A 24,131-nucleotide genomic window follows, 5' to 3' on the forward strand; every position below is an offset into this window, starting at 1 on the left:
AGAACCAATCCTGCAATTTAGCCCAGAATTCTCCCTCAAATTTCCTAGCCTTTTGTTTTTTTTCCCCTCCTAAGTTTCATCAACACCTACTGCATGACTTACAACGCTAATCAAACTTCTCCAGGTAGAGCCAGGGTCTATAAATCAATCCCAGCGAAGTAAATACATCACCCCATTTTGGTACAAACATTCCTGCCTCTCATTAAGCTGTGTTCCAGGAGCCTGCAGCATGCATTTCAAAAGGGTAGAGGAAAGATGCATGCAGACAGCACAGCACATTGCCATCAGTGTGACCTCAGCATGACAACGCCTGGGCAGCTGGGGGGATGTGATGAGTTATGTTGAAGCACAGCTTGCTTTGCTTTCCTTCGTGCCTCCTTGCCCAGGCTGGGATCCCCCCCACAGATGGTGGTAGTGCCCATCCCTGTACGGCTGCAGCTGCTGGCTGTGCCCTCCCCAGGTGCTGGGATGACGCAGGATGAGGCCTCCCAGGGTGCTCAGAAGCTCAGAGATATTAATAAGTGTCCACAAGACAAGCTGTGCTTCCTGCTTTATGCTAACTACAGGCACCTGTAAGGAGCAATCAATAGCAGTCTGTGCCATACCCTAAGAACCCTAAAATACTAAGTGCAGGAACCATCACAGACAAGACATTACGGCATTTATATAGGCTGGACTCCTATATCAAAAGCTATTTATACACTAACTCAGCAGAGCCTCAGTGTTCATCCGCTAAGAGAATGGCATGGTTTAAATGGATGAGAACTGGGCAAAAGCACAAACAGTGCTGCCTGGTTTCAGGTGCAACCACTGCTAAAACCTCACCCAGGGAAGGTGGATCTGAGCACTCGTGCAAGGGCAGGAAGTGCACCTCCACCCATTGGGAGGAAGCAACTTCTACCTCAAAATCATCCTCATTACACCCACATTGCTTCAGCCAAGCCAGGCCCTCCTCACCCACCCTCCTCATGAAATAAAACCTCAGCGGTCCAAATCTCTGACTACGATTCTCCCTCTTCCACCACGGACACGATCTGATTGCCAATTAAAAAGTGAGAGCGGAATGCAATGCAATACCGAAGCAATTAAACAGGAAAAAAATGTCATGAGAGCAAAATGAACACAAGTCTACTGGAAAAAAAAAAAATATGCAGAAATTACTCCTTTAAAAGCGACAGTAAAAAACTGTGTGTACCAGATTTGATCTTAAGAAAATGTTAGCGGTGATACATCTGCTCAGCCGAGTTGCCAAGAGGAATTAGTTTAAAAGAAAGAAGTTTAAAAACACACTTAGGAAGCAATACAGCTCTATTTTATGTCCTGCCACTCCTGCATGCTGCCACATTACGGAATGCTTCAGAGATCACCAAACGGCCTCCCATCACCGAGATGAAACCCAGCAAACTGCTAATGACAACATTTAAGGGAAGATGTGGAAAACCGGTGCTAAAAATGAAGGATGTCAGAAGCTGTGTGCTTGTTTAAGTGACCCGGCCGGCTGCTGGAGGGCTGTCCTCCCCAGCCAGCACTCAGCAGGGCCAGGACAAGCAGGAATCGCTCATTACAGCGGTTCTAGGAGGATGCAGCAGCACTCCTTTGTAAGGCTGGAGCGCTCGGCGCTGTACCACACTGGCTTTTAATCTCTCATCCCATCACATGACTCTTTAATAGAGTTCCGTGGTCCCAGCATTAACTGCGTGGAAAAGAGCTGACAAGGCAAGAAAGCAGCTCTTATCAATGCAGCTAGCCGGATCCTGCTCTACAGGAGGATGCAGGGCATGAATTGCCTGCTTCCCAGGGATGAGCACCACTGTGCAGATGGAGACCTGCTCTGCTCAGGCTGAAGGCAACGGGGGGCTGTGCGTCAGCGCCTGGTGCAGAGCAGAGCCCCAGGATTCGTGCCCACAGCACAGCATCCCCTTAGGCCTTCCCGTGCACTTGGATGCCTGCAGGAGCAAGCTGAGGACATGCAGCTGAAGGCACACCAGCCAGCACAAACTCCTTCCCCAGCTAGTACAGACTCCTGGCAACCCTGTTGCCATGCTACAGCTCCCAGAAAACTGAAATTTCAACACAAAACCGAGGGCCTCTGATGTTACCTCCTTCTAAGAGCTCACCTTGTGCTCACGAATGAAAAGGGCCCTCAAAGTCACTTTCTAAAGCAAAGAAAATGAAAGGGTTGGACAACGTGTGTGTTACACAGTTTTCTTTTTGAACTCCTCAGATTTCTAAGCAGCTGGTAAGAAGAAAGAGGAATCTGACCTGAATTAGCTAAAAAAAAGCCCTAAATATTTTACAAAGCTTTATCATTAAATTCAGCTATTGATCAGAGCGCTGACCCTTGCGAGTCTGCACAAACCTTCAATACCTCCTCCAGATACTGAGGAGGAATCCCAAATCGAGGCCACGTCTTAACAAACCCAACGCGTGTCCTTTTGAAAGCACGTTATTAAATCATCGCCATTACGATATTGACAGGGAGATGCATTCAGTTGTCCTGTGGGCATCTCCAGCACCAATTGCTGAAGAAACAGATGTACCCTGAAAACCAAAGGTGACAGAGGAGCTCTGGGATGCCCAATTGCACGAGCTTGCACGTTAATCCCAACTTTGTTCAGAGATGCCAAGGCACACAGATTTGATGCCTTTCTTATACAAAAGTTGCTCCGTCCTCCATTTCATTTATTTTAAGCCAAGGCAAGGGCTTTCACAGATTGCAGGCCATCACCTTGAAATCCCGTGGATTTTAGTCAGGCAGAAAGAAAAAGGCTAAAACTCCACTGGAAAAACCGCCTGCTGCTGGCTTGCCCTTGACAGAGCTGTTTCTCCGGCATCTCCCTGTCCCCTCCAAATTGCTTTTGTATTACGCTATACGAAACACTGAGCAGCAGATGGTCTTTATCTCCTGCAGGATGCTGGAGGAGCATCTTGCAGAAAGGATGACCACAACGCGTGGTTTTGAAGGTTGGTGTTGAATTGGACACTGTAGCTCCCAAGTAATTGTGACTAACCACTAAATCACCGTGTGTAATGGATCCCTCTGAACGTTTATAGCTAACAGTTCCATTATGCTCTAATCTGGAAAACATCTAAATGACTCTCCACAAAAATTAGAGGGGAACATAAACGTCTTGATAAGAACAAGATTCCAGAGGTACTCCACTTAACCACAGTGACTTCTGTAATGTAACGTCTAGTACAATAACATTCATTATAGTGCAGTCATTTGCTATTTGATTTTTAAGCTCATGCTTCAAGACAGCAATTCAGAGAGCATCAAGTCTGTATGAAAGGTGCAGTGATGAAGAACAAAGCTCTGGGACAGTGCTGGGGACCACAGCTGGCAGCCAGGTGACAACCCCAGCAACTATTTATTGCAGCAAGCCCATGGCTCAGCTGCCCCCATTTACCTCCTAAAGCAGTGATTTCCCAGCTCTGAAGTTTTAGGGTAATACAGCCATGGAGGAAGGTTTGGAGAAGGCTCCTTGCACCTCCAAGCAGTCCCAGCTGTCCTCTGCTCTCAGGGAAAGATGCCACATTGGTGGGGACAGAAGGGCTTTCTGCAATCCAAACCCGCAGACAATGCTATTAGTTAAGCACAGAAGAAGAAAAGAAGGAAGCGTTACTGATTCATTCCATTTTCCAGGAGAAGCCTGAGCTGTGGTTAAGTGGAGGACAAGCTGAAATTTTCCATTAGGGAAAAAAAAAAAAATACAACACAAAAACAACTTGTTTACAAAGAGAAGGGAAGAAATCCCTCAGGTTAAGCGTTCAACTACAGCAGCAACAGAATTTACCACAAAAATCTCTGCCAGGCAGATACTCACCCTGCTCCCAGCCCAAGGAGCAGCGGAGCTTGCAAACAGGCTGCACTCGTTTAACAGAAAAACCGAGCAGAAAATAAACATCACTAAGAGCATCTTCAAAAAAGGAAGGGAACAGACTGCCTTTTAACTTTCCTGGCAGCAATTCTGCCCATCTCCCTGCCTGTGGGGCATGTCTGTAGGGAAAGCTGCGCCCAGCAGGGGATGGGACTGCTGTCAGTGACCCCACCAGCTCGAGGAGCGCTTGCAGGCGTCGGTCTAGACCGGGGACTTGAAAGCACTTCACCACCACACCTTCCTGAGCTGTGCTGTGCACTCCTACGCCGCAGCCGAGGATCAAAGCCAAGCGATGCAATAAGTGGCTGCAGCACTCCCAGCTCTGGTACCTGCATTAAAGCGAAGGCTTTTGCTTTTGTTCTTAACAGAAAGGAATGTTTCATCTCAACTGCCCAAAGATGAAAAGCAGCTTGTAAAATAAATGGATGCTGTCCACATGAGCTAAGAAGCCCAGGTTTTTCTGCTTCTCCTCTTCAGACATCCCAAAGCAACTCCCATCACACTGCAGAGCTCAGGACCACTGACTTTAGCACAGGTTGTGCCCTTGGACCACAGCACGTTATTCAGCATCCACAGCCTGACTGAAATCCACTTCCAGAAGGAAGCACATCTCTCAAGCCCTATAACACAGCCCAAAACAAACTCCCACAAACACCAAAAGGCAATGACTTCTAGCAGCCCAGAACAACAACTGCTGCCTTTAAATCACATCCCAGATGCCCACTTTTCATAGTAAATTAAGTCCGTCCTCTGCCGTAACAGAAGCGATTAGCTGCGTTGTAAAAGATGCAGCCCTGGTGAGGCAAGGCATCTGCAAACGCTCGTGTAAGCAATGACTTCTACCTGACCTGTGTTTGCAGGGACACCCCTTACTTGATGCCCAACCTAGCACAGCTTGCTATGAACGAAGAGCAACTGGAAAAGCACCTGATGAAATACAGAGCCTGTTTTACTTGTGTTTTGTTTTTGTTTCTGATAGAAAGGGTCGCACCAAGAGCTCACCCACAAAGCTCCAAACGCATTGCCTCACACACTGGGAAAAGGCTCCAAACACAGGCAGTGCCTCTGCACTGCTCACCATCACCTCCGGACCTCCCACACTGCTGCAGCCAGGCAGTGACATCAGGTGTCCACCTCTAAGCTGTCCTCTACAAGGAAGCAGGCTAAGCAAGCTGGATGCACGGAGGTGAAAGTCACAGGACAGCAGAGTTGTAACAGCCAATGCTCAGAGAGCTCCTTCTTGCTTTATTTTTGCTTGATGGCCAGATTTCAGCTGAAGTATCGATCATCAAGAGGTGTCAGAGCCCAGGTGTAAGCAACCTGGCTTCCATTATGAGCAGTAAGTAGAAGCACTGGGATTCCACCATGTACCATGAGACATATAAGCATCCTTAAAAAGATCTTTTAATCACGGGAGTAAAGAGACCTGGATTTCACTTAGCTTGATATGAGAACTTTATATGTGGGGCATTAAATATTTTTACTGTACGGGGGAAAAAAATAAAGTATGATCCTGTACTTCACACCCATAACTCTTCCCTGAATACACAGGTTTATCGCAGGAATCAATTCACCCTAGGGAGACTGTGACTTCAGGTGATGGATGGGCAAGGGAGAAGCAAAAACTGCCCTGCGTTTTCCTGGAAAAATAACAAAATGTGGTGGGAAAGGTAAATATAAACCTTCAGACGAGAAACAAGAGAACCTTAGATGCCTTAAAAAAAGAATACAGTGGCAGCCTCCAAAGCAAATTAATTTGCAGCTCAATACACAAGTTGTCAGCCTGAAAAAGCACAGTGCTACAGGGAAGCAGCAGCAGCAGGGCCGGGCAGCCGCTGCCCGCAAATCCCCCGGCACCGCAGCCAAGGCAGAATCTGCTTATATCTTACAAATAGCCAGATCCTTCCATAATCCAGGCTCTGAGAAATTTTTATCTCTCTGTGAGCTCAGCTATTCTCAAGTCCTTTCTGTGTCGTTCTACCTCTGTGCTGCAGGGTACACTGACCGATTTTATAGCAAAGACTGGCTGGCACAAGGGCTGGATTTGGGTGAGATGGAGCTTGCCTTTTGGCCCCAATCTCCTACAAGCTGGTGGGAAAGACATCCAAATTCACACCCTCCCGAAGCTCCAAACCAAACCTGCCCAGCAAAGGTATCTACTGCTGCAGAGGCTTCGCTGCTACGAGGAGCCTGGAAATGCTGCTGCTCCTGGATGTGCAGGTCTCCATCTCAAAGCCCACATGCCACCAGGACAGACACTGCCGCGTGGACGCAGCTTACTGAGCCAAGCTGCTCTCCAGGTCTTTGGGCCCTGGAATAGGGAATCTCAGTTTTCACTTGTCTCAGCAACCTCCAGCCCCTACATGCTCTGCTCCTCCTGCTACGCACGCAGCTGCAGCTCTGAGCAGTTGAAGTCATAGGAAAGGGAGGATTACAGCAAGGAGAATCAGAGCAAATACATCCCCAACACATGAAACCTTAACTCTGCAAAGCAGGAACCGCCCTGAAATGTCAGCAGTGTTCTCAGCTGTGTGCTTTGGGTTAAACATCCCAATAAACAAATAAACAAAAAGATTGAGGGCAGACTTTTTGCACTATACCAACCTGGGGTCCAACACACCTCGCCAAACGCACAGACCAGGATAGTTACTCACTTCTGGCCCTGAAAGTAACAAAGGGGCTCAGTAATCCAAACACAGGGCAGTGCACAAAAGCATCTCCCAGACATTCTCTAGTGGCTGTTTCCAGAAAAACTGCAGTTTCTTCTTGCATGTGGGTAGCACGTTGGATGTCCTGCAAAATACTGGGTGCTAAGACAGCTTGCCAAACTATTCCTCGGTTAAAATTCATCCCCAGCCACAGCCCTGTTCTACACCGTTGCCAGCAAGCTCCAAAATCCAGCAGGTTTTGCAGCCTCCAAAATCCAGCAGGTATTACCGCTATATCTCAGCTCCACCCTATAAATCTAACCCTATCCATAACATTCCTGGAATGATCCTATTCCAGTCCAGAGTGCTGCTGACATCCAAAATTCAACTAGCAGAAAGAAAAGCAAGCCAGCAGCTTCTCAAGAGGAGCAGCTGCAGGTGCAGCTCCTCTGGTTTCATTTGTGCCTTCCCCCTCCCCTGCAAATGGGGTTAAGAAAAAAGGCATTTATAACCAGTCTGCAGAAGGCATCAGTTATACTCAAGAAGATGGACTCACCTGGGCTCTGCCTCACCCATTCCAGGAGGAGCGGTTTGAGTGGTTCTATAGGGTACGTTTGGAAATGAACACTATTCAAGAGACGAGGATATGGGATGATCTGCCCTGAGAGGCTGCAGCAGCCCATTGGGAGCAGACAGTGCACAGGCATGAAGCAGAAAAGCAACTCTGCAGTTCTGATGGCTTTGGCCAGGATATCTGGCATTACATACCCAAACTCTCTTATTTAGCAGGAGAGAGAGCAGACCCTAGTTCTCCTCACCTCTCTTTTCCATGAGCCAGCCCCACAGACACATCGTTAGGACATGCTTAGGCTATACTTCAGGACAGCTCCATGAGCTTCTGACTCCCCCAGGCTGTTCTTCCCAAATAGCGAAGCCTGAGACCGCATCACGTGTGGAAGTGGGGGGAAACCAACAGCAGATGTAAGAGCTGTGGTGTGAACGCAGCGAGCAGCGCGACCACGTGCAGCAGCCGTGCGGTCAGCAAGCTTCCCTCTTCCCTTCATGGGAAGGGAACCAACACAACAGCTTCCCACAGGGCAGGAAAACAGAAAACGTAACGGGGGGGAAGCAGGCCAACACAGATGCTTCGTGTCTTTACCAGTGACCAACTGGCAGCATAGTAGAACTGAAAGAGTTAAAGGCTAATTTATGCCACTTATATTTTTGCAAGTCACTCAGCAGTCATCAGGAAGACACATCCTGTTGTGTCTGACATTTCCTTGAGCTCTTTTGTCTTACTTCTCCGTGCTCCCACTGCACTGATGAGATCCAACACCCCCACAGAGAAAAAGAAAAGCTCTGCAAAACACAGAAGCCATGCAGCCCCTTCCTCCCTCCCTCTCCACAGGCAGTGGCATGGGCTGGAGATCGAAGGCTGCCTGAGAGACAGACAGACAGACAGCTTCCTCCACCCACGGCCACTCCACTGCAGTCCTCAGTGGGCAGCAAGCACTGGGGCAGGACCCAGCAGCATCTTCCCATACACATACAGCCCCAGAAGAGCTTAGGATTGCTCCCGGGAATAGCGTTCCCACAGGCGAATGGATAGCAAACAGAAGGCAACACATTAAGCGCTTCCACCCAAGTCTCAGTTTCTTCAGCTGCAGAGTTTTGAGCATCACATAAATGAGATTAACCTCACCTCTAGACCTGCTTAAGGATGCTCTCTCCTCGGTTAACCTGAAAAAGCAACTAGAGAAACTTTTGACAGGTGAAACTTTGCTTTTCTTAGCAGAGGGTTAAAACGGCTGCCATACAAGGAAGAATACAGCCATTCCCAGAGAGTGCTTTACCCATTTGATTTGGCTGTTTGCTGAAGGAGCCTACAGTTCAAACTGCACTTTCAAAGGGCAGATTCCTGCTGCTGGGAGCCTTGCAATGTTTTAATTTACCCAATGCAAAATGGAATAAAGGAAGAATTGATGTCCCAGCTACTCGGACCTCTAAGAGCATCAAAACTTCACAGTCCTTTTGATTATGGAAAATTAGGAGCATTTGCTACAAGGATCTCATGAAAGGCATCGTCATCTTCATGCTTTTATGTAAATGCACAAAATCGTTTAATGCTACAAGATCCTCTCTCTCATAGCTGCATATATTTAGTGCTCTCACATCAAAAGTTTGGCTTCTCCAGAGTTGCATAAGCTGCCGAGAACCAAGAAGTAACATGATTTGAGTCTCATCACTAATGGATCTTATGACTCGGAGGTCCTCTGAGCACTAATGATTTTTTTTCAAGGCTAAATAAACAGAGATTTCACTCAAAGCTGCAAACAAGCAATACCTCAAATGGATTCTGCCTTTAAAAGCATGAATGGAGGATGGAAAAACTGGGGTCAAGGAAGAAGGAAAAAGCTAACACTAATTGTCACTCATTCAAAAACTTTACCTTGCTCTCTAAGTATAGACACTGTGCAGCCAGAGATACCCAAGTGTATGCAAAGAACAAGTGTGTTAAGTGCTCACCAGCTTCTTATTTCAACCCAAACAACAACAACCAACCACCAAAACCCACCCAACCACTGGATGTTAAAAACAGGTCACACCCAGTGCAAACGCGCTGAAGGAATTATACATTTACTACTTACATCAGCAATATGAACTTACATGCAAATAGATAGATATATATAGCTTTGGCTTCTTAGTCTCACATTAGAAAATGCAATTATCTTTCATTAATTTTACAGAGCGTTCACAGTACAAATTAAATCATTTTTTCATGTCTGTTTAAGAAAAACTTTACTGTGTTAATTATTCATAAATACGAAAGCCTGCTACTTATTACTCATCTCAAATGTGATTCATTTCAATAATGCCTGAATAACTCGGCGCTACCCTATTAATCCAGGAACACGCTGTACAATTGCCAGCATCAGCAAATCAATCATGAGCAGTAAACCATGCTGGCTTGCTGGAGGAGGAAGGCAGGAGCATGCTCCCATACCAAACCCCTCTCGTCCATAAACCCTATCCCACACCTCCGTCCTCGCCAGCTGTGCCCAGGCAGGCTTCCAGCTGCAGAGAGAGAGAGCAAGGAAGGGAACCAGGCAGCAGTCCAGCAACGAGGAACAGCGGCTGGAGAAGTGGGAGGAAATCAATCCCTTCCAGTATGTAAGAAGCATGCACAGGTAATTCCAAAAAAGGCTGAGAGTCGGGGGGGGCTGCTCAGCCCCTTTGAGCCCAGAGCATGAGACAAAGCAGAGAGCCATGCCTGCAGCTAAGTGGTTAAATAAGGCCCTGCCCAGAGTTGTGCATCCTCAGCCCCCGCTGCTCAGGGAGCAGAGCCCAAGGCTGCAGCTGCACAGACTGGATGTTACAACAGGGAGGGGGACAGAAAACTTATTACTACAGTCACTGATTTTCTATCATTACGGCAGTTATTTTATAAAACAGATCTAGCCACACACACACACACACACACACAAATAAAAAAACCTATTAAAATTGCACAGGTTACATCTACCCTTCTTTCCCACAATGAGGTCAGTGCCTTAGAAAGACTTATCTCATCCTTACATTCAGTGCTTGCAGAAAGGTCCAGTCCCACGTTCAGTGGTCAGCCACATATTATTATTTTGCTTTCTAGCAATTTATGCGAGTTAATTTGAGCTGATACCGCACAGAAACACTGCCTTTATTATTATGGTCATGGAGAAAGTAAATTAATGCAAAGGATTGCACACAGAGGCCTAATCCATTTGAGGTAAATCAATGCATTGCACATTTAAATTGCTCCGCTTTCCTTCAGAAAAGTACATTGAAGTGATTCATTAGGCACTGAACTGTTCACAAGAAACAGACCAATTCTCCTAGGCATGCCAGTGCATCTCTGCTAGTTAAATTTAAAAAGCAATCAAATCTACTAATAAGTCCTTTTTGCTGACATTTACATCAGTAGAGAACATGATTCCTGACAATTCAGATTAAATAAACGAGGGGCAAATTAATCTCAGTTGATACACCTCCAAACCAATGTAAAACTTAAAAATCTGTCTTTTAATAAGAATAAATAACCTATCGGTGATACTCGACTTCAAAGTGCCTCCGATAACCTTTAGCAAAGGTTAACAAGTTATGAAGAGGAATCACATGGCACAATCGGAGTCTATTTTAATACAGTTGAAGCACATATTTACGGTTTCCTTTTAATATTTATACATTCCCAGGGAAAAAAAAAAAACAACAAAACACATATTTGCAGAAAGGCACCTTTTCAGTACAAAGTAATGGTGTGTCTCAGTACAACGGCACTGTGTTACGGTGCTGCCATCCCCGCTCCGCTCTTCAGGGAGGGCTGACCTGGATAACAAATGGAACAAGCAGCGCAGGGAACCCTCACTGCCTCTCCTCTTGTTCTGCTGCCATCCCTGCCTGCTATTTATTGCAGAAGTATATTCAGCCCTCACCCCCACAGACAAGATTTCCGGATTTAAAATGAAAGGGGGTAGGAAACGTGCACTAAATCACCACCTTTAGATCACCAGAAGTCACTTTGCGCTTTATTAAACATTTACAGCAGAACTGAAAAGGCCTAATAGGGAAAATGATTTTTTGTTAATCCCTTTAAGAAGTCCAACGCCATCTGCAAACCGGCATTATCACCTTTAGGGAGCGAATTTAAGTTCACGGCCAAGGCCTCCAAGGTCAGGCCTTGTAAGGGGATGATGCCAAGCAACCTGCAGCATGGCAGCGCCCCGCCGCCCCCTCAGGGCCCCCGGCCTGCAGGCCGCACCGCTGCCCCATCACACCACACCAGGCCCAGCTCAGCCCCGTGACAGAATGGGAACCCCGTGGCCATGGCAGGCTGCTCCCTGCCCTTCTCCTTTTGTTCACTTCCAGCCTTTTGGTCACCAACATTTCAGTTAAGCAATAACCCTGCCTAACTCAGGCAGTATCCAGATGCACTACCAGCCTCGCAGCACGAGCAGCAACAAGAAGCCAGCCCACATGTAGCACAGGGTATGACTGCTCCCCAGACAGAAAGCACCTCTGCAGGAAGGGTTTCTGCTCCATCAGCATCCAGAGGTTTTTAATTGTCCATCTCCTGCCAAAGCTGGACAGAATCTCATCATTATCAGCCCTGTGCATCAGAGCACCTTGGGACTCACCTAAAGCCTTTGCAGACAGGGGAAATGCTGCACCAATGCAAAGCCCCCACAGCAACTTCTGCTACACGGATTCTCCCCTTTCAAGCAGAAGCTGTGAAAAGCCAAACACGGGGCACACCCCAGGAGCAGCTGAGAGCCACAGCTGATGGCCACACTGCCTGCAGTGAGCTGCCTTCTTCCCCAACGAGCCCCACATGCAGGCTCCAAACAAAGATTTGCAAATGTAACTCCCACCATATTGTCCAAGAGCAAGGCAATTAATCTGCTCAACCAAAGGAGCCAAAACCGTAAATGCTTCCAGCATGCTGGAAAATGTTTGAATGCATCTTTTATTTAGATTTTCCTAAGACATCCCTAGATGTTAATTAAACTCTTCCAAGTTACAAGGCAAGGGCACCCATGCAGTGCCAGGGTTTGTTTGGTTTTTTTTTGCCACAGAACACAAGGACGTGGTGCCAGCATCAGACTCTCCCAAAGCCAGCAACTTCCAGCCCTGCTGCTGGCCCAGCAGGCTTGTATGAGCTGCCTAACACTGCCTCCAGACTTCCTGGCTCCAGACTTCTGAGAGCTCGTTAAGGACATCTCCTCCTTTCAGTACCAGCCAGAAGGGACACCAAGTACAGCCTGACCCCTACCCACTGCCACGACTCGCCCAGTGAGCGTACAAAGCCATGACACCACTTAAAAACACAGGTATCTGTATTTGCTCCCATGTCTCGTTACATTTTCCAGCCTAACCCCGGGCCCTTTTGTTTCTTGCAGCGGTGCCGCTGGATTTATTGCTATAGACAAGTTCAGTAGATACTTCCCATAATAATTAGCCAGAGCCAAGTGGAATCTCAGCCGTGGGATGCTCTCATGCACAGTTACTTTGAATGCTGCTTCAGTTCAGCGTGCCAAAAGCTTTGAGGCTTCCACAATCAATCAAGTGACCCAAGTCAGTCACTCATGACTAGGAAAAGGCACATTTCTCCTTTCTCACCATCGATGCCAAGTGGTTGAGACAACCCCTTCCTTTCCACCGCTGCCATCAGCCCACTCTACCAGTCCCCAAGCAGCAAATCCAGAGCTCCCAAAGCACCAGCTCTGCCTGTGCCTTCCCCCTCACTTTCCTGAGCTTTCAGGATGCTGCAACGCTGCTGCTCCCTTCTGTGCTCATTTGCTAAGGCCAACTGAAGGCAAAGCCAGCTGCAGGGACAGGCAGTCAGTCAGCAGGACGAGGCAGCAGCTCTATTTATACACTTAATTCATGTTAAGGAGCACAGGCTGCCACTACAAAGCAAAGCAAGTTTTGGTAACTGACATGCTCAGAGGCAGGACAGTACTGCTGTGATAAATTCAAAGTAAAAAAAAAAAAACAAAAAAACAAAAAACATCTATCACTAAGAGCCATCCTGAGTATTTATTTCTACAGCTCTAGTGCAGGAAATTCAACTCTGTGATTCCCAAAGAAAACACAGGCAGATTACTGATGGGATTAAGAGCAGTGGCTGAAGAAGGAATGATGCAGGCAACTAGATTCTCCACAGGCAAAGCCCCAAGGCTGATCCCATCAGATCACATCATGGTGATGTTGAACCTTAGAGATCCAGGATGGGATCTTCTGGACTTCCTAAACAATGGCTCAACTTTTATTTAAAAGCAGAGGCTTGTGAGGAATGGTCCAGCTAATTGCCAACCTAACCAGCCTCAAGCACGCACTCCATGCTCCTCAGCACAAACCTCTGTGCAAACTGATGACATACAGATGCAAACCAGAAAGTTTGCCGGAACAACTATTTCTCATTTGGCTATTCCCAGACGAGGCTAGGCAGCCAGAATACAATAACTACAGCACCAAATGCAGCTGCCAAGCCATTCAAAACACCCTTACGGCAGGTCCACTTTATAAATCACTCTCATTATAAGCAGGAATTCCCCCCACAACCAAGCTTCCCTCGAGGATGCTGTGCTCCCCAGCTCCTGACTGAATCCTGCTCCCTGCCCTGATGAACCCTCTGGCCTTGCACCCTTCCATCCCCCTCCAAGCTGCTCCTCCAAAGAACACAGCACAGGGACAGCCAGGCTGGCCCCGCTCAGAGCCGCAGCCAGCACGGCTCCTCCGCTCAACCACCCCATCCCACACCTACACGGCTCTGAAAGGAGCTATTATCTGTCCAGAACTCGCCTGGATGAGTGTCCATTACTGGCACTCCAAATAGGTGCTAATTAACTGGTTGTCAGCTGAACGTTGCTAAATCGAGAATGCAAAATAAAATTAAGCACGGGACATTACAATGTGCAGAAAGACCTGAAGGGACTACTGTTCATCTAAGAACGTCTCCCTCTGTATTTTTAAGCATTTAGAAGTTGCAGTCCAAATAATTACTTGTCAAGACATTATTTGGGAGAATAACTGTAGCTACTAAGCAAGCTGTGTAATTAGGCTATTAAAAATGTAACATAATTCCAAAGGCTTTTAGGGAGCAGACCTCTACCTAACACAAAATCATCACAGCTTTATCTTCTTCCCCCCTCTGGGTTTCCGTCTCAAGTCAGGAGGCCTCACAAAGCCAGCTGTAATGGTACACATGGCTTTGCTGGACAAGGAACCATCGCCCTGAGTTGCTGGGAAGGTACACGTAGCACTTCTGCTTTGACTCAGGAAAGCACGTTTGGTAATGCAGAAATGGAAAAAAAACAAAAAACCAAAATGAAAGAAAAATCAATCAAAGCCAAAAGCCACTGACAAAAAAAAAAACTCAGCTCTCCAAGCCCAGCGTTCCCTTCTGCCTCACGCAGCCCAGGACAAGGGCTGTCCCACCTTTCTGACCGACCCTGAGCACCAAAGGGACCCCGATGCCTATGGGGGGGGGGGGAACGGAATCGGCGCCCCACAGCTCTGCAGGGCAGAGCCAGCTCTGGGGTGGGGAAGGAATGCTCACTTGAAGGTGTTGTGCAAAAGAGACAGCAGTTACACATTTCCATCTCTGCTGATAAACAACACGCTCATAGGACAGGTAAAATAAAGTACATAGCCTGGGAAACTGGGGAGATAATATGCCCAGAGGGCGCATAATTCGCTCCTGGAGCTTGCAAATGGAGTGCCACAAAAACAAAACAACCGAATTTTAAAGCAAGGAGGAAAACAAAAGAGCAAGAATCACAATAGCTGAGTCTCACGAAGAGCTTCATCTCGGCTACGGAAAGATAACGACGCTAACCATTTTTCTACTAGATGGCAGTGTGGTGTCACACTATATAAAAGGAATTCTAGAAAGAAATCGCTCTCTATTTCAAGCAAACCTGTGCTCAGACTTGACTTCAGACAGCATGATGTATAACAGCACCCTCACTGCGAGGGGACCTGCCATTAATCTCCCAGCACAATAGGACCGACACCCTTAGCTCCTCGTTTCCCAGCGAAGCAACGGGAAGGGACACCCAAACCCCAACCGCAGTGCCGCACGGGCTGCATGTTGTGCGACCGTGGCAGTGCTGTGGAACAAGCTTTGGGAACGCAGGGGCAGCCAGCCGCACTCCGGGCCGGTCGGCAACTTCTACGGGAAGCGCAGGGGTAAAGAGAGCAGCGCTGCTAGAATCCAGAACGCCGACCTAAAATAACCAGGGTTAGGGCTGGAGGGCAGCACAAATATTTACAGCTAACGCTCAGACGCAGAACAACCTCCGCTCCGCCAACATTCGCACCACCTAAACTTCAGCCCTTCCCAGCGGCGCTTACCCCCGGGGCACACGGGGCTGCAGCACGGCCAAAGGATGCGCCGGAGCGCCGGGGCAGCCCGAGGAGCCCCACGGCAAGCCGGGCCCGACCCACACTCGCCGGCAGCAGCTCGCTAAGCTCCTTCTAATTGCGGCAGCCTGCGGGTTATTATCATTTAAACGCTCGGCGCACGGCGCGGGGGACGGCTTTGTTCGCCCCGAGCCCGCTCCCAACCGCCGCAGCTCTCACCTGGAGGGCCGGAGCCGCACCTCCTTCTTGCTGTCCACCACCGAGGGCACGCAGTTGGTCAGCTCGGTCCAGTCGGCGTGCAGCCCGCAGCTCCAGCCGGTGGAGAAGCGCGAGAAGAGCCACGTCTCCCGCTTGCCGGGCCGGTGGCAGGTGCACTTCTTCTGCCCGGCGCGGCACTCGCAGGGCTGCTCCAGCTGAATGTTGCGGACCAGGTGGCGGCCGAAGGTGGTGCCGCCCGTCTTCTGGATGTGCAGGAAGACGATCAGGTCGTCCCCTTTGATGTTGAAGTCCACCCTCCGCAGCAGATCGCCGGCGGAGAAATTGAAACGAGGCACGAAGCGGGCCGGCGTCTCGTCCTCCGCCCGGTACGGGTCGGCGGCTGCGGCGGGGCTGAGGGCGCGGAGCCGCAGCAGCTGGCACTCGGTGCCGGGGCAGACGTACTGCAGCACGATCACCGCGAAGAGGAAGAGCATCACCAGCGCCAGCAGCACCTTGTGCGACCGGTCCTCCATCGTCGCCGGGAGCGCCGCGCATCGCCGCCGACCGCCCTCGCCGCTCACAGCCGCCGCCACCGCCGCCGGGGGCCGCCCCGGCCGCGCTCCGCCGCCATCGCCCCTCCGCCGCCGCCGGCCCTTCCCGGCAGCCCCCGCGCCGCCGCCCGCCCCCCTCCCCCCCCCCCGGCCCCGGCTCGGCACGGCCCCGCCCCGCGCTCCGCCCCGCCCCGCCGCGGGCCCGGCGCCGCCGAAGCGGGGCTGCCGCGCTGCTCCACGTGGGCGCCGCCGCGCAGCGCTGGGGCTGTTACGGTACCGGAGCGAATGGTCCCGGGCGGCCGCCCGCACATACGGGCCCGCGCCTACGGGTCGCCTTTCCGCTGCAGGGAGTCACGGCCGTCCCGCAGCCCGCCCCGTGCCCTGCTCAGCCCCGCTCCAGCTGCGCTTTTTTCCCTACGCGACCCCCAGATTTGGGTGCCGGGCTCATCGTGGTGCTCCACACCCCGAGTGGGTTCCTTGTGTTCAGGCGGCAAACACACGCTGCCTCTGTCGGCATGTTTTGAAACCCCTCTGCGCCGTATGGGCGCTCGGAATGCAGCCACCACGAGGACTCTGTGGGCTCAGCACTGATGCAGCGCTTCGCGTATTCATGCCGTGCCAACGATGCTCAGCCCTCGGCTCCTGGCATATGCGCGGCGCTCACCCTGGCACACGTGCTGCCTCCTTTCCTCTGCTCGCCCGATCGGCTAAGAGCTGGATTTGCCAGCGCTCACAGCGGCCAGCACAGAAAATAATTCACACCCTCCCTCGCAGACCTTTATTCATCATAAAAAGAACCCAAAACAAAAACCAAAACCCAACCAGCCTCCATTCTGCTCCTCCCATGGGGCTCCAGCCGCCCACCTGAAGTCCTTTTACCAAAGACGTGGGCTGTTTGGAGGGGATGCCCTCACGGTTTCCATCCCTGAGCAGCCTCTGCTGCCCTTCCTGCTTTTATTCCTGATGCCTCAACTATTTGGAAAACATTTACACTCACAATAATAGGCAATTTCATCACAAAGATTCCAGGCATGAGAACTACTGAGTTAATTTGCTTCTGTTTATATCTGTCTCTCCAAAATGAATGGATTGCAGCGTTTAATGAAAGCGCTGTGTTCTGAAATTCAAGCTTTAAAATTATAAAGACGTTTCTGTGCTTTATATCCGTCACTTTCTCACAATCGTTTGTATTAAAAAAAAAAATGTATTTGCCTCCAGCTTTATTTATTTTACACTGTGAAATAACAAAGACGTGTGCTGGGTTAAAACTGATCCCGAATGCTAATACATGAGAATTAAAAGGAGGGAATAACGATGGGCTAATGTCTACGCTAAATTAATATATACTATAACAGATCTGATGCGTACTGGGTTGGTGTTCCCAGCAGAGCCATTATTCTGGAATGAGCTAAACAAACAATGATCATCCTTTCAGCCATGAGTGATGGTCTCCAGCCTGCTGCCTTCTCACCCGCTGTATGCAAGCGGTGCTCCCGGCTTTCATCCGGGGCCACTAGCAAAATGAAGGTTGCCTCGAATGAAGTGAAGGTCTGCTGGCTCCCTATGGGAGCAGGGCTCATGGTCAGCGGGCACGAGGCAAGGAGCTGCTGGAACGAAAGGAGCTAAAGTGACAAAACGGACATGAAAGCAGGATCAAGCTGAGCTGGTGCAGGAACTCCTCTTGGGCTGACCCCGTTCACCTGCAGGCCTTTCTGAAAGGCAGCGGTTTGTGTGTAAAGGCACCAGGTATTTGCCCAGAGATGGATCAATGCAAAGCCTCGTGCCTCGAGCACAAAATTGATCTTTGCAGCTTTAGGAAACTCTTGTTAGCTCTTTGTGCGGTAACAGATTATCACACCCCTGTCTCTTTCATAAAGACCCTTCACAGCCTCTGAATTTCACCACTGCGTTTGGCTGACAAACGGTGACTGCTTTGAAAAGACACGGCAGCTCCAAGGTAAGCAGGCTGTCAGCGTGCAAACAGAGCTTTGCCGGGCATTAACATCTCCACCTCATAGGGAGGATCGTGGTTTCATGTCAGCAGGAGCTGTGAGCCCCATGGGCAGGGACACGCCAACTGCTGGGAACCACAGCGGCCAACGTGGGGTTATTCTGAAATCAAAGGAGAACCCATTTTTGCACAGTAGAACAATTAGAAGAACCTGGTTAAATGAATCATAAGCAAGCCCTTCGCTTTGCTAAATCCCCTAGTAAGATGATGATTCTTATTGAGTATCTGTGCAGGAAGGTGGAGAAGACAAATGGAATAGTTATTCCATAACAGGGGAGCATCCCGTGTTAAAAAATAGCACATTTCTTAAAACAATCATCATAACTGTCACCAGCCTAGCTTCTGCAGCTTGCGTTTATGGAATGATTTCTCTTGGCTGGAGACGGCCAATGGTTAAACGCATTTGTGGTGAGGGCATTCAAAACCACACAAATCCCCAGCACACCCCCAAAGCAATGGAGCTCATGCTCCAGCCTTGCCCTCCGCTGCCCAGCAGGACCCCTCCTGCTCCCACAGGCTTTGTACAAACCAAGTGCTTCGATAGCTTTTCTTCTCTGCCAGCTCTGGCTGAAATTGGATACTGGAGTCAAAACATGTCAGCCAGGTCAGCTGGGCAACGCGAACGCACCACCTCGTTGCTGGAGGAAATGAGGTTTAAGAAAACCACAGAGCAGAAAGACGTCCTGCAGCCAGGGCACTGCATGGGAAGAGGAGCAGGGCTGGGAGCAAGGAAACATCCAGCAAAGGGCTGGGGAAATGGGATCGTGGGACAGGAACTTCCCTGGTGCCTCACAGCATAAGGCCCTTATCTGGAAAAAGGGTATGCAAATGAGCAAAGGCATGGAGCAGCAGGGTGATGAGTAAAACTAATTAGAAAATGAAGCTTGATTATTCATGGACTTGACATATCAGAGAGCAGCTAATCAAAGGAATAATACAAGTTTGCATATTCTTTGTAACATGGGCATCAAAGCCCTCAAAGCCTCGCTTCTTGTCACTATGGCATCACCACTGCTCATTCCCAACACCAAGCACACTTGACGAGAGCGTAACGTCTCACTCTGGATCACGCAATGCCTCGAGGAGAGCCTGGAGTGTCCAAAAGCTCCTCTTCCTTCCAGCTATCAAACTCGTCTAGCAGTTACCCCTCCCTGCAGATCTTCACAAATACAGACATTGCTCAAAGCTCTGTGGTGCATGGAGAACTGGGCGTCCCTTGAAGGCTGGAGCTAATGACCTAGAAATGGAAAGGACCTACCTTCCCTACCAAGGAAGATAATCCTTGATGGTTTCATTCTGCTGCTGACTATTAAATAAGCTTTGCAGAAGTCACGTGCGGGGCGATGGGCCCAGCAGGAGGTACGTGCATAGTAACTGCTGGGTGCAGGAGGCTTTCAGAAGTGGCCCCCTCTGTACACATGGCCTCAGATGCCATCCATCCAGGCTGCTCGTTGCACTGAACCTTGGATTTCCATCATCCATGGGAGCTGGCCAAAAGGCAGGCTAGCTTTCCACTTATGAGCTCTCAGCAGAATTTCCATTTCACACATAGATCTGTGAAAGGTTTTAGAGGACCCTGGGAGGGGCTGGACGTAAACCAAGCTTCTGGGCAACAGTCAGTATCATTCATTCACTCTATCTCATCACCACTGATTCTTATCCCAGCATGAAATTGGCTGAGAAACTGCTGAAACATCAAGTTCCCTTTTGATGAGGACAGCCTGGGACAACTCCAGGGAACAGGATCCATGGGGATGAAAGGACTCTTTCAAGTATGCCACTGAATCAGTGGGAAAAGTGAGAAGTTGGGACGGCCGTACTGCTGCCACTGTTTGCTTGTTTGAATAATTACGGTGATGGGTATATTAATCCCATCTGGCATTGGAGCCAAAGAGCAACCAGGCCCTGAAAGAGATTACGATGAGGTGTGCAAAGTACGAAGCACCCTCTTTGGAGGGACTTACCAGCAGATTAGCTGGCATTAGAAAGAGGGTGAGCACAGGGGCCATATGGCCTGAGAGACATTTTGTGCCTAGTCCTGAGATCACATTGGAGCCAGTCTGCAACTGCAGCCTGGCAAAACACTCATCCTCCCAATTCCCCCCACCTCTTCTTTTCATTTCTTGTACACCAACTAGCGCATAATGCCAGCGTGGTGGCTCTGACCTCCTTCAGAACAAAACCTGCAGCGTTCTTCCCGTTAAGGTAGCTAAAAGCCTAACTCAGGTAATGCAAAGTGGGCTTCAGAAGCAGTTTCATGCCTTAGGGAAGACCATAAAGCACTCACAATATTTGTCGCATCTTTCTAAAGCCAAGAGGGAAATCATTTTGTGCGGCTCTGAAAGGAACAGTGGAAAAAGTCGCAATATTAGGTAATGTTATTACAATAGATAGTCCTGTATGGAGTAAATACAGAGGGATTTGGTCCAAAGGCACTCAGAAATCTGAGCAGCCTATGAAATCTGCCCTCCATAGCGAAGGATAGAGCAATTAATTTCGGTGGCTTTGAAAAGGATGTAGTTAAAATGGTACCGCCCTTTTGCCTGGACACTTCACTCCAAGAGCAGTTAATAATCACTTAATTTGGAGTCATTCTGCATACAGATTGCACCTCAGGTGCAATATTTGCTTCTTGAAACTGATGCTGAATCCAGGCACCACGGAACTGGGGAATTAACCCTGTGTGAGAGGGGATCACATGGAGGAACAACAAAATCTCAGGAAGAGGTCTTAAATTTCCACGGATGGGTTCCTGCGGTTACCTCATTTGCACAACGAATTGAAGAATAAATGAACGTGGAGTCAAAAGAACCCCGAGCATAATCAAATAAGGAAAGGAAGCTTCGAGGCCGGCTTCCTACGCGGAGCCTCCGAGCAGCAGCTGATGGATCTGCGGGGAGCGATCTCATAGCCCAGCGAAACAAAGAGCCGCTCTTGTTTCACAGTGAGATTCTGCAACAGCAGATTTACCAGAGACGGCGGATGAATAATTCACCCTTGACGTAGATGTGGTGATAAATTTTCGGTCCTTTCTTTCAAATGTAGTCCCGTAAAAGCGCATCCAGCAAACCTTCCCCTCCAAATGAAAAAGCACGAGGGACAAAGCAAGACTTCCACTTTCCTGATGCGCGAGAGGCTTCTCGCAACAAAAGCAAATGAAAAGGAAGAAAGAAAAAGGTCACCTTTCTCTCTATCTTCCCCCTCTGCCATCGCAAATCCACAAGGAAATGGAATATGCACGTTATATTGCAGTGAAACTTCTGGATTTAGGCAAAAATCAACATACAACTCAGCAGACAAACCCCAGCTGGGCCGCGTGCAAATAAAGGGCATGGAGCACAGCAGCTTCGTTGCTTCCTGAGAATGCCTCGTGTTCAGCGTTAGCACACTTTGCAATAGCTAAAAGGAAGAAAACAGGAAGCACGAATCCCTGCCTCCTGATTCCAAATTGGAGCCACTGGGGCCAGATGGCCTGGGGCCACGTTTTGCCCTGCTCTGCATTTGCATTCCCGGAGGCACAACTGCTCTTTGAATCCCGGCTTTGTGGCAGAGCACCGACTGCCAGTCCCGCATGTGCGGTGCTGCCACCTCGCCAGATTAAAATAGGAGCAGCTATTTTCATCCGCTGCTGGAATCCAGCTGCAGAAATCCCTCACGGTGCTTTTCTTCTCCTCTCAGCTGACCAAGCAGCATGGCGGGGTGCTCACACATCCCATGCAGGTCTGCCTTACAGGAGAGCAGGGTTTGGAAGCTGCTGGCGATGCTCATGCAGAGAGGCTGCATGGTCGAGCACTTGCCTTGTGCTTTGTAAAATCCAACCCAAGGCAGCTTTTAAATTCTAGGAGCTCACAGAAAACCTCTTTTATTTTGGCTCGGACCTTTGTTAACTGCTGATTGATCAAATCGGGAAATAATTGGGCAAAGGAGAACGGGAATGCTTTTGTTCCTGCTCGGCCACGGGTGGTGCGGTCTGCTGATGCTGTGCACACACTGTGCTCTGTTTGCACTAGATTACAGTAACCAAAATTACCTGTGCAAGGAAATGGTAAAACAGCTATTATTTTATTGCACAGCACTGATGCACTGATTCTATTCCTTCTGCCTATCTTCCTCTATTAAGGATAAGCAATAGCATGGTACTGTTACAAGGGGTATATGACAGCACCTCTCAGCATCAAAATTCAGCACATCTCCCACAAGGAAATGCGTCCTCCAGCTTCACACAACTTTTACAGACCTGCCTGGGTCCCAGACTATATTTTTATATAGCCGTGGTAAATTCTTGCAGTTGTTTGTGCCTGAAAATACTCGGGAACAAATTGATACGTTTCTGTATGCTCTCCCAGACTGCCTGATTGATGCCCGTTGGTATTCTGAGCACACTGATCCTGGGCAGCCTCAGACTCAGGGTCTCAGCTCCCATCCAGCACAAACCTCTTGGCCAAGGAATGCTGCCCCTGGCTCTTGGATCAGCGCTGTGGTGTACCCATGAGGTGAGGAGTTCCAGAACTCCCTCAGGTTGTGAGTTTTCAAGAGCTGTGGGTCTGACCCTGGATAAAATCATCTGCCAAAGAGCTGGGACTGCCAATTGGAGGCTGGGACTCTGTGCAGAACACTGTCTACCAAAAGAGAAAAAACACAAACTTATAAGAAATATTATTTTCCTTCATGCAGAGAAACAAACTTTAAATGATTCCATCTGTCACTTTCATCTGCACCCTGTTCCATTGGCTGGATTTCGCTCATTAAGATAAATTTCAAGCCAACAGATCATTTTTACCTTCAGGGCTTTGCTGAAATGTGGTGTGCGGGACTTCTTCCCCTCCTCTGTTTTTGACAGCGATGACAGAGGACAAAGGGTGTTTCTCCTATGCTGCTTTGCCATTGTGTTCAACAGCTTTGACCTTCCAGAAGAGAAAACAGTACATTCAGATTCCTCCGCCTTTCCCCCATGGGACGGGAGCTGGCCAAGCCCCTCCAATAAAAGTTTCCCATTCAACCTTGCGTCGTAAAACCTTCTGTTCTTTATGACTCTCCTCCTCAAAGCTTCCCCAGCAAGCCTCCAGCCCTTTAAGGACTCATGCTGGAGAGCTTCTGTGTTGTGCAAATGGTTCGAATGTCTTTGTTTCTTCCCTGAAAAGGCATAAAAGAGATTTGTTGGATTCCTTACCTCATAGCCAAACACAACTACACACCGTGCGCTTTGCATGTTACGGCTCCCCATGCTATCAGCCCCCATGACTTATTTTACTGTAAATGTAATTAAGCATTGGAATGGTTTCGGGAGAGATGGGATAAATCATCCGTCACTTAAAGTCTTTAAATCAAGGCTGGGTGTTTGCAGCAGGGTCCTGCTCCGTGCCCGGGCACACAGAGGCTCTCATAGTGCATTTTCCTGACTGTATATAATCACACGGTCATGGTCAGCCCTGGTATTGAGGAATTAGGGGATGGGCGGGATGGCCTTTGTCAAGCAGGATGTAGGATTAGTTGGACTTAATGGTCTGTTTTGGCCTTTAAATCTATGAATAGAGCAAAGGAAAGAGAAAAACAAAACAAAACAAAACCCAACGGAACAAAAGTGCCTATTATAACCAGCCTGTTTCTCCCTTCTGAAAGCAGAGCTGGAGGGACTGCAGGCAGCTGGTGTTAAAAGGAGTGCTGCAGAAGGCCAAGGACACTGCACTGCCCAGGAACCCATACCAAGAACCCCTCACTTCCAGCCAATCCGACCACCCAAACCCAGTGGGATCTTCCGAGCTCTCATGGCACACACCAGGCATGAGGACGTGCTCAAAGCCCAACCCATTTTCATGTTCTTTCCCCTTCCTCTTGATGTCATTTATGTGTTTCGGAGCTATAAGACTAATGCTTTTTTTCTGTTCCTAAATTAAGCTAATTAAAATTTTAATCTGGTAGACGTTATCTTATTGCATAATTAGAA

General features: G+C 48.9%; 1 protein-coding gene and 1 long non-coding RNA gene across 2 annotated transcripts in view; both read right to left on the reverse strand.

The window, feature by feature from the left end:
• The window catches only part of HS6ST2 (heparan sulfate 6-O-sulfotransferase 2), a 101,345-nt gene extending 85,083 nt beyond the window's left edge, over positions 1-16,262 (reverse strand). The window contains exon 1 of the mRNA NM_204490.2: positions 15,647-16,262. Within this exon, the coding sequence (NP_989821.1) occupies positions 15,647-16,158 (512 nt within the window). The 5' untranslated portion in view covers positions 16,159-16,262. The remainder of the gene's footprint in view (positions 1-15,646) is intronic.
• Positions 16,263-17,735: 1,473 nt separating this feature from the next.
• The window catches only part of LOC101750312, a 60,759-nt gene continuing 54,363 nt past the window's right edge, over positions 17,736-24,131 (reverse strand). Inside the window, exon 8 of the long non-coding RNA XR_005859769.2 lies at positions 17,736-17,780. This is a non-coding gene — a long non-coding RNA (uncharacterized LOC101750312). The remainder of the gene's footprint in view (positions 17,781-24,131) is intronic.

This window comes from Gallus gallus, chromosome 4 (genome assembly GCF_016699485.2).
Source record: "Gallus gallus isolate bGalGal1 chromosome 4, bGalGal1.mat.broiler.GRCg7b, whole genome shotgun sequence".
Lineage (NCBI taxonomy): Eukaryota > Metazoa > Chordata > Aves > Galliformes > Phasianidae > Gallus > Gallus gallus.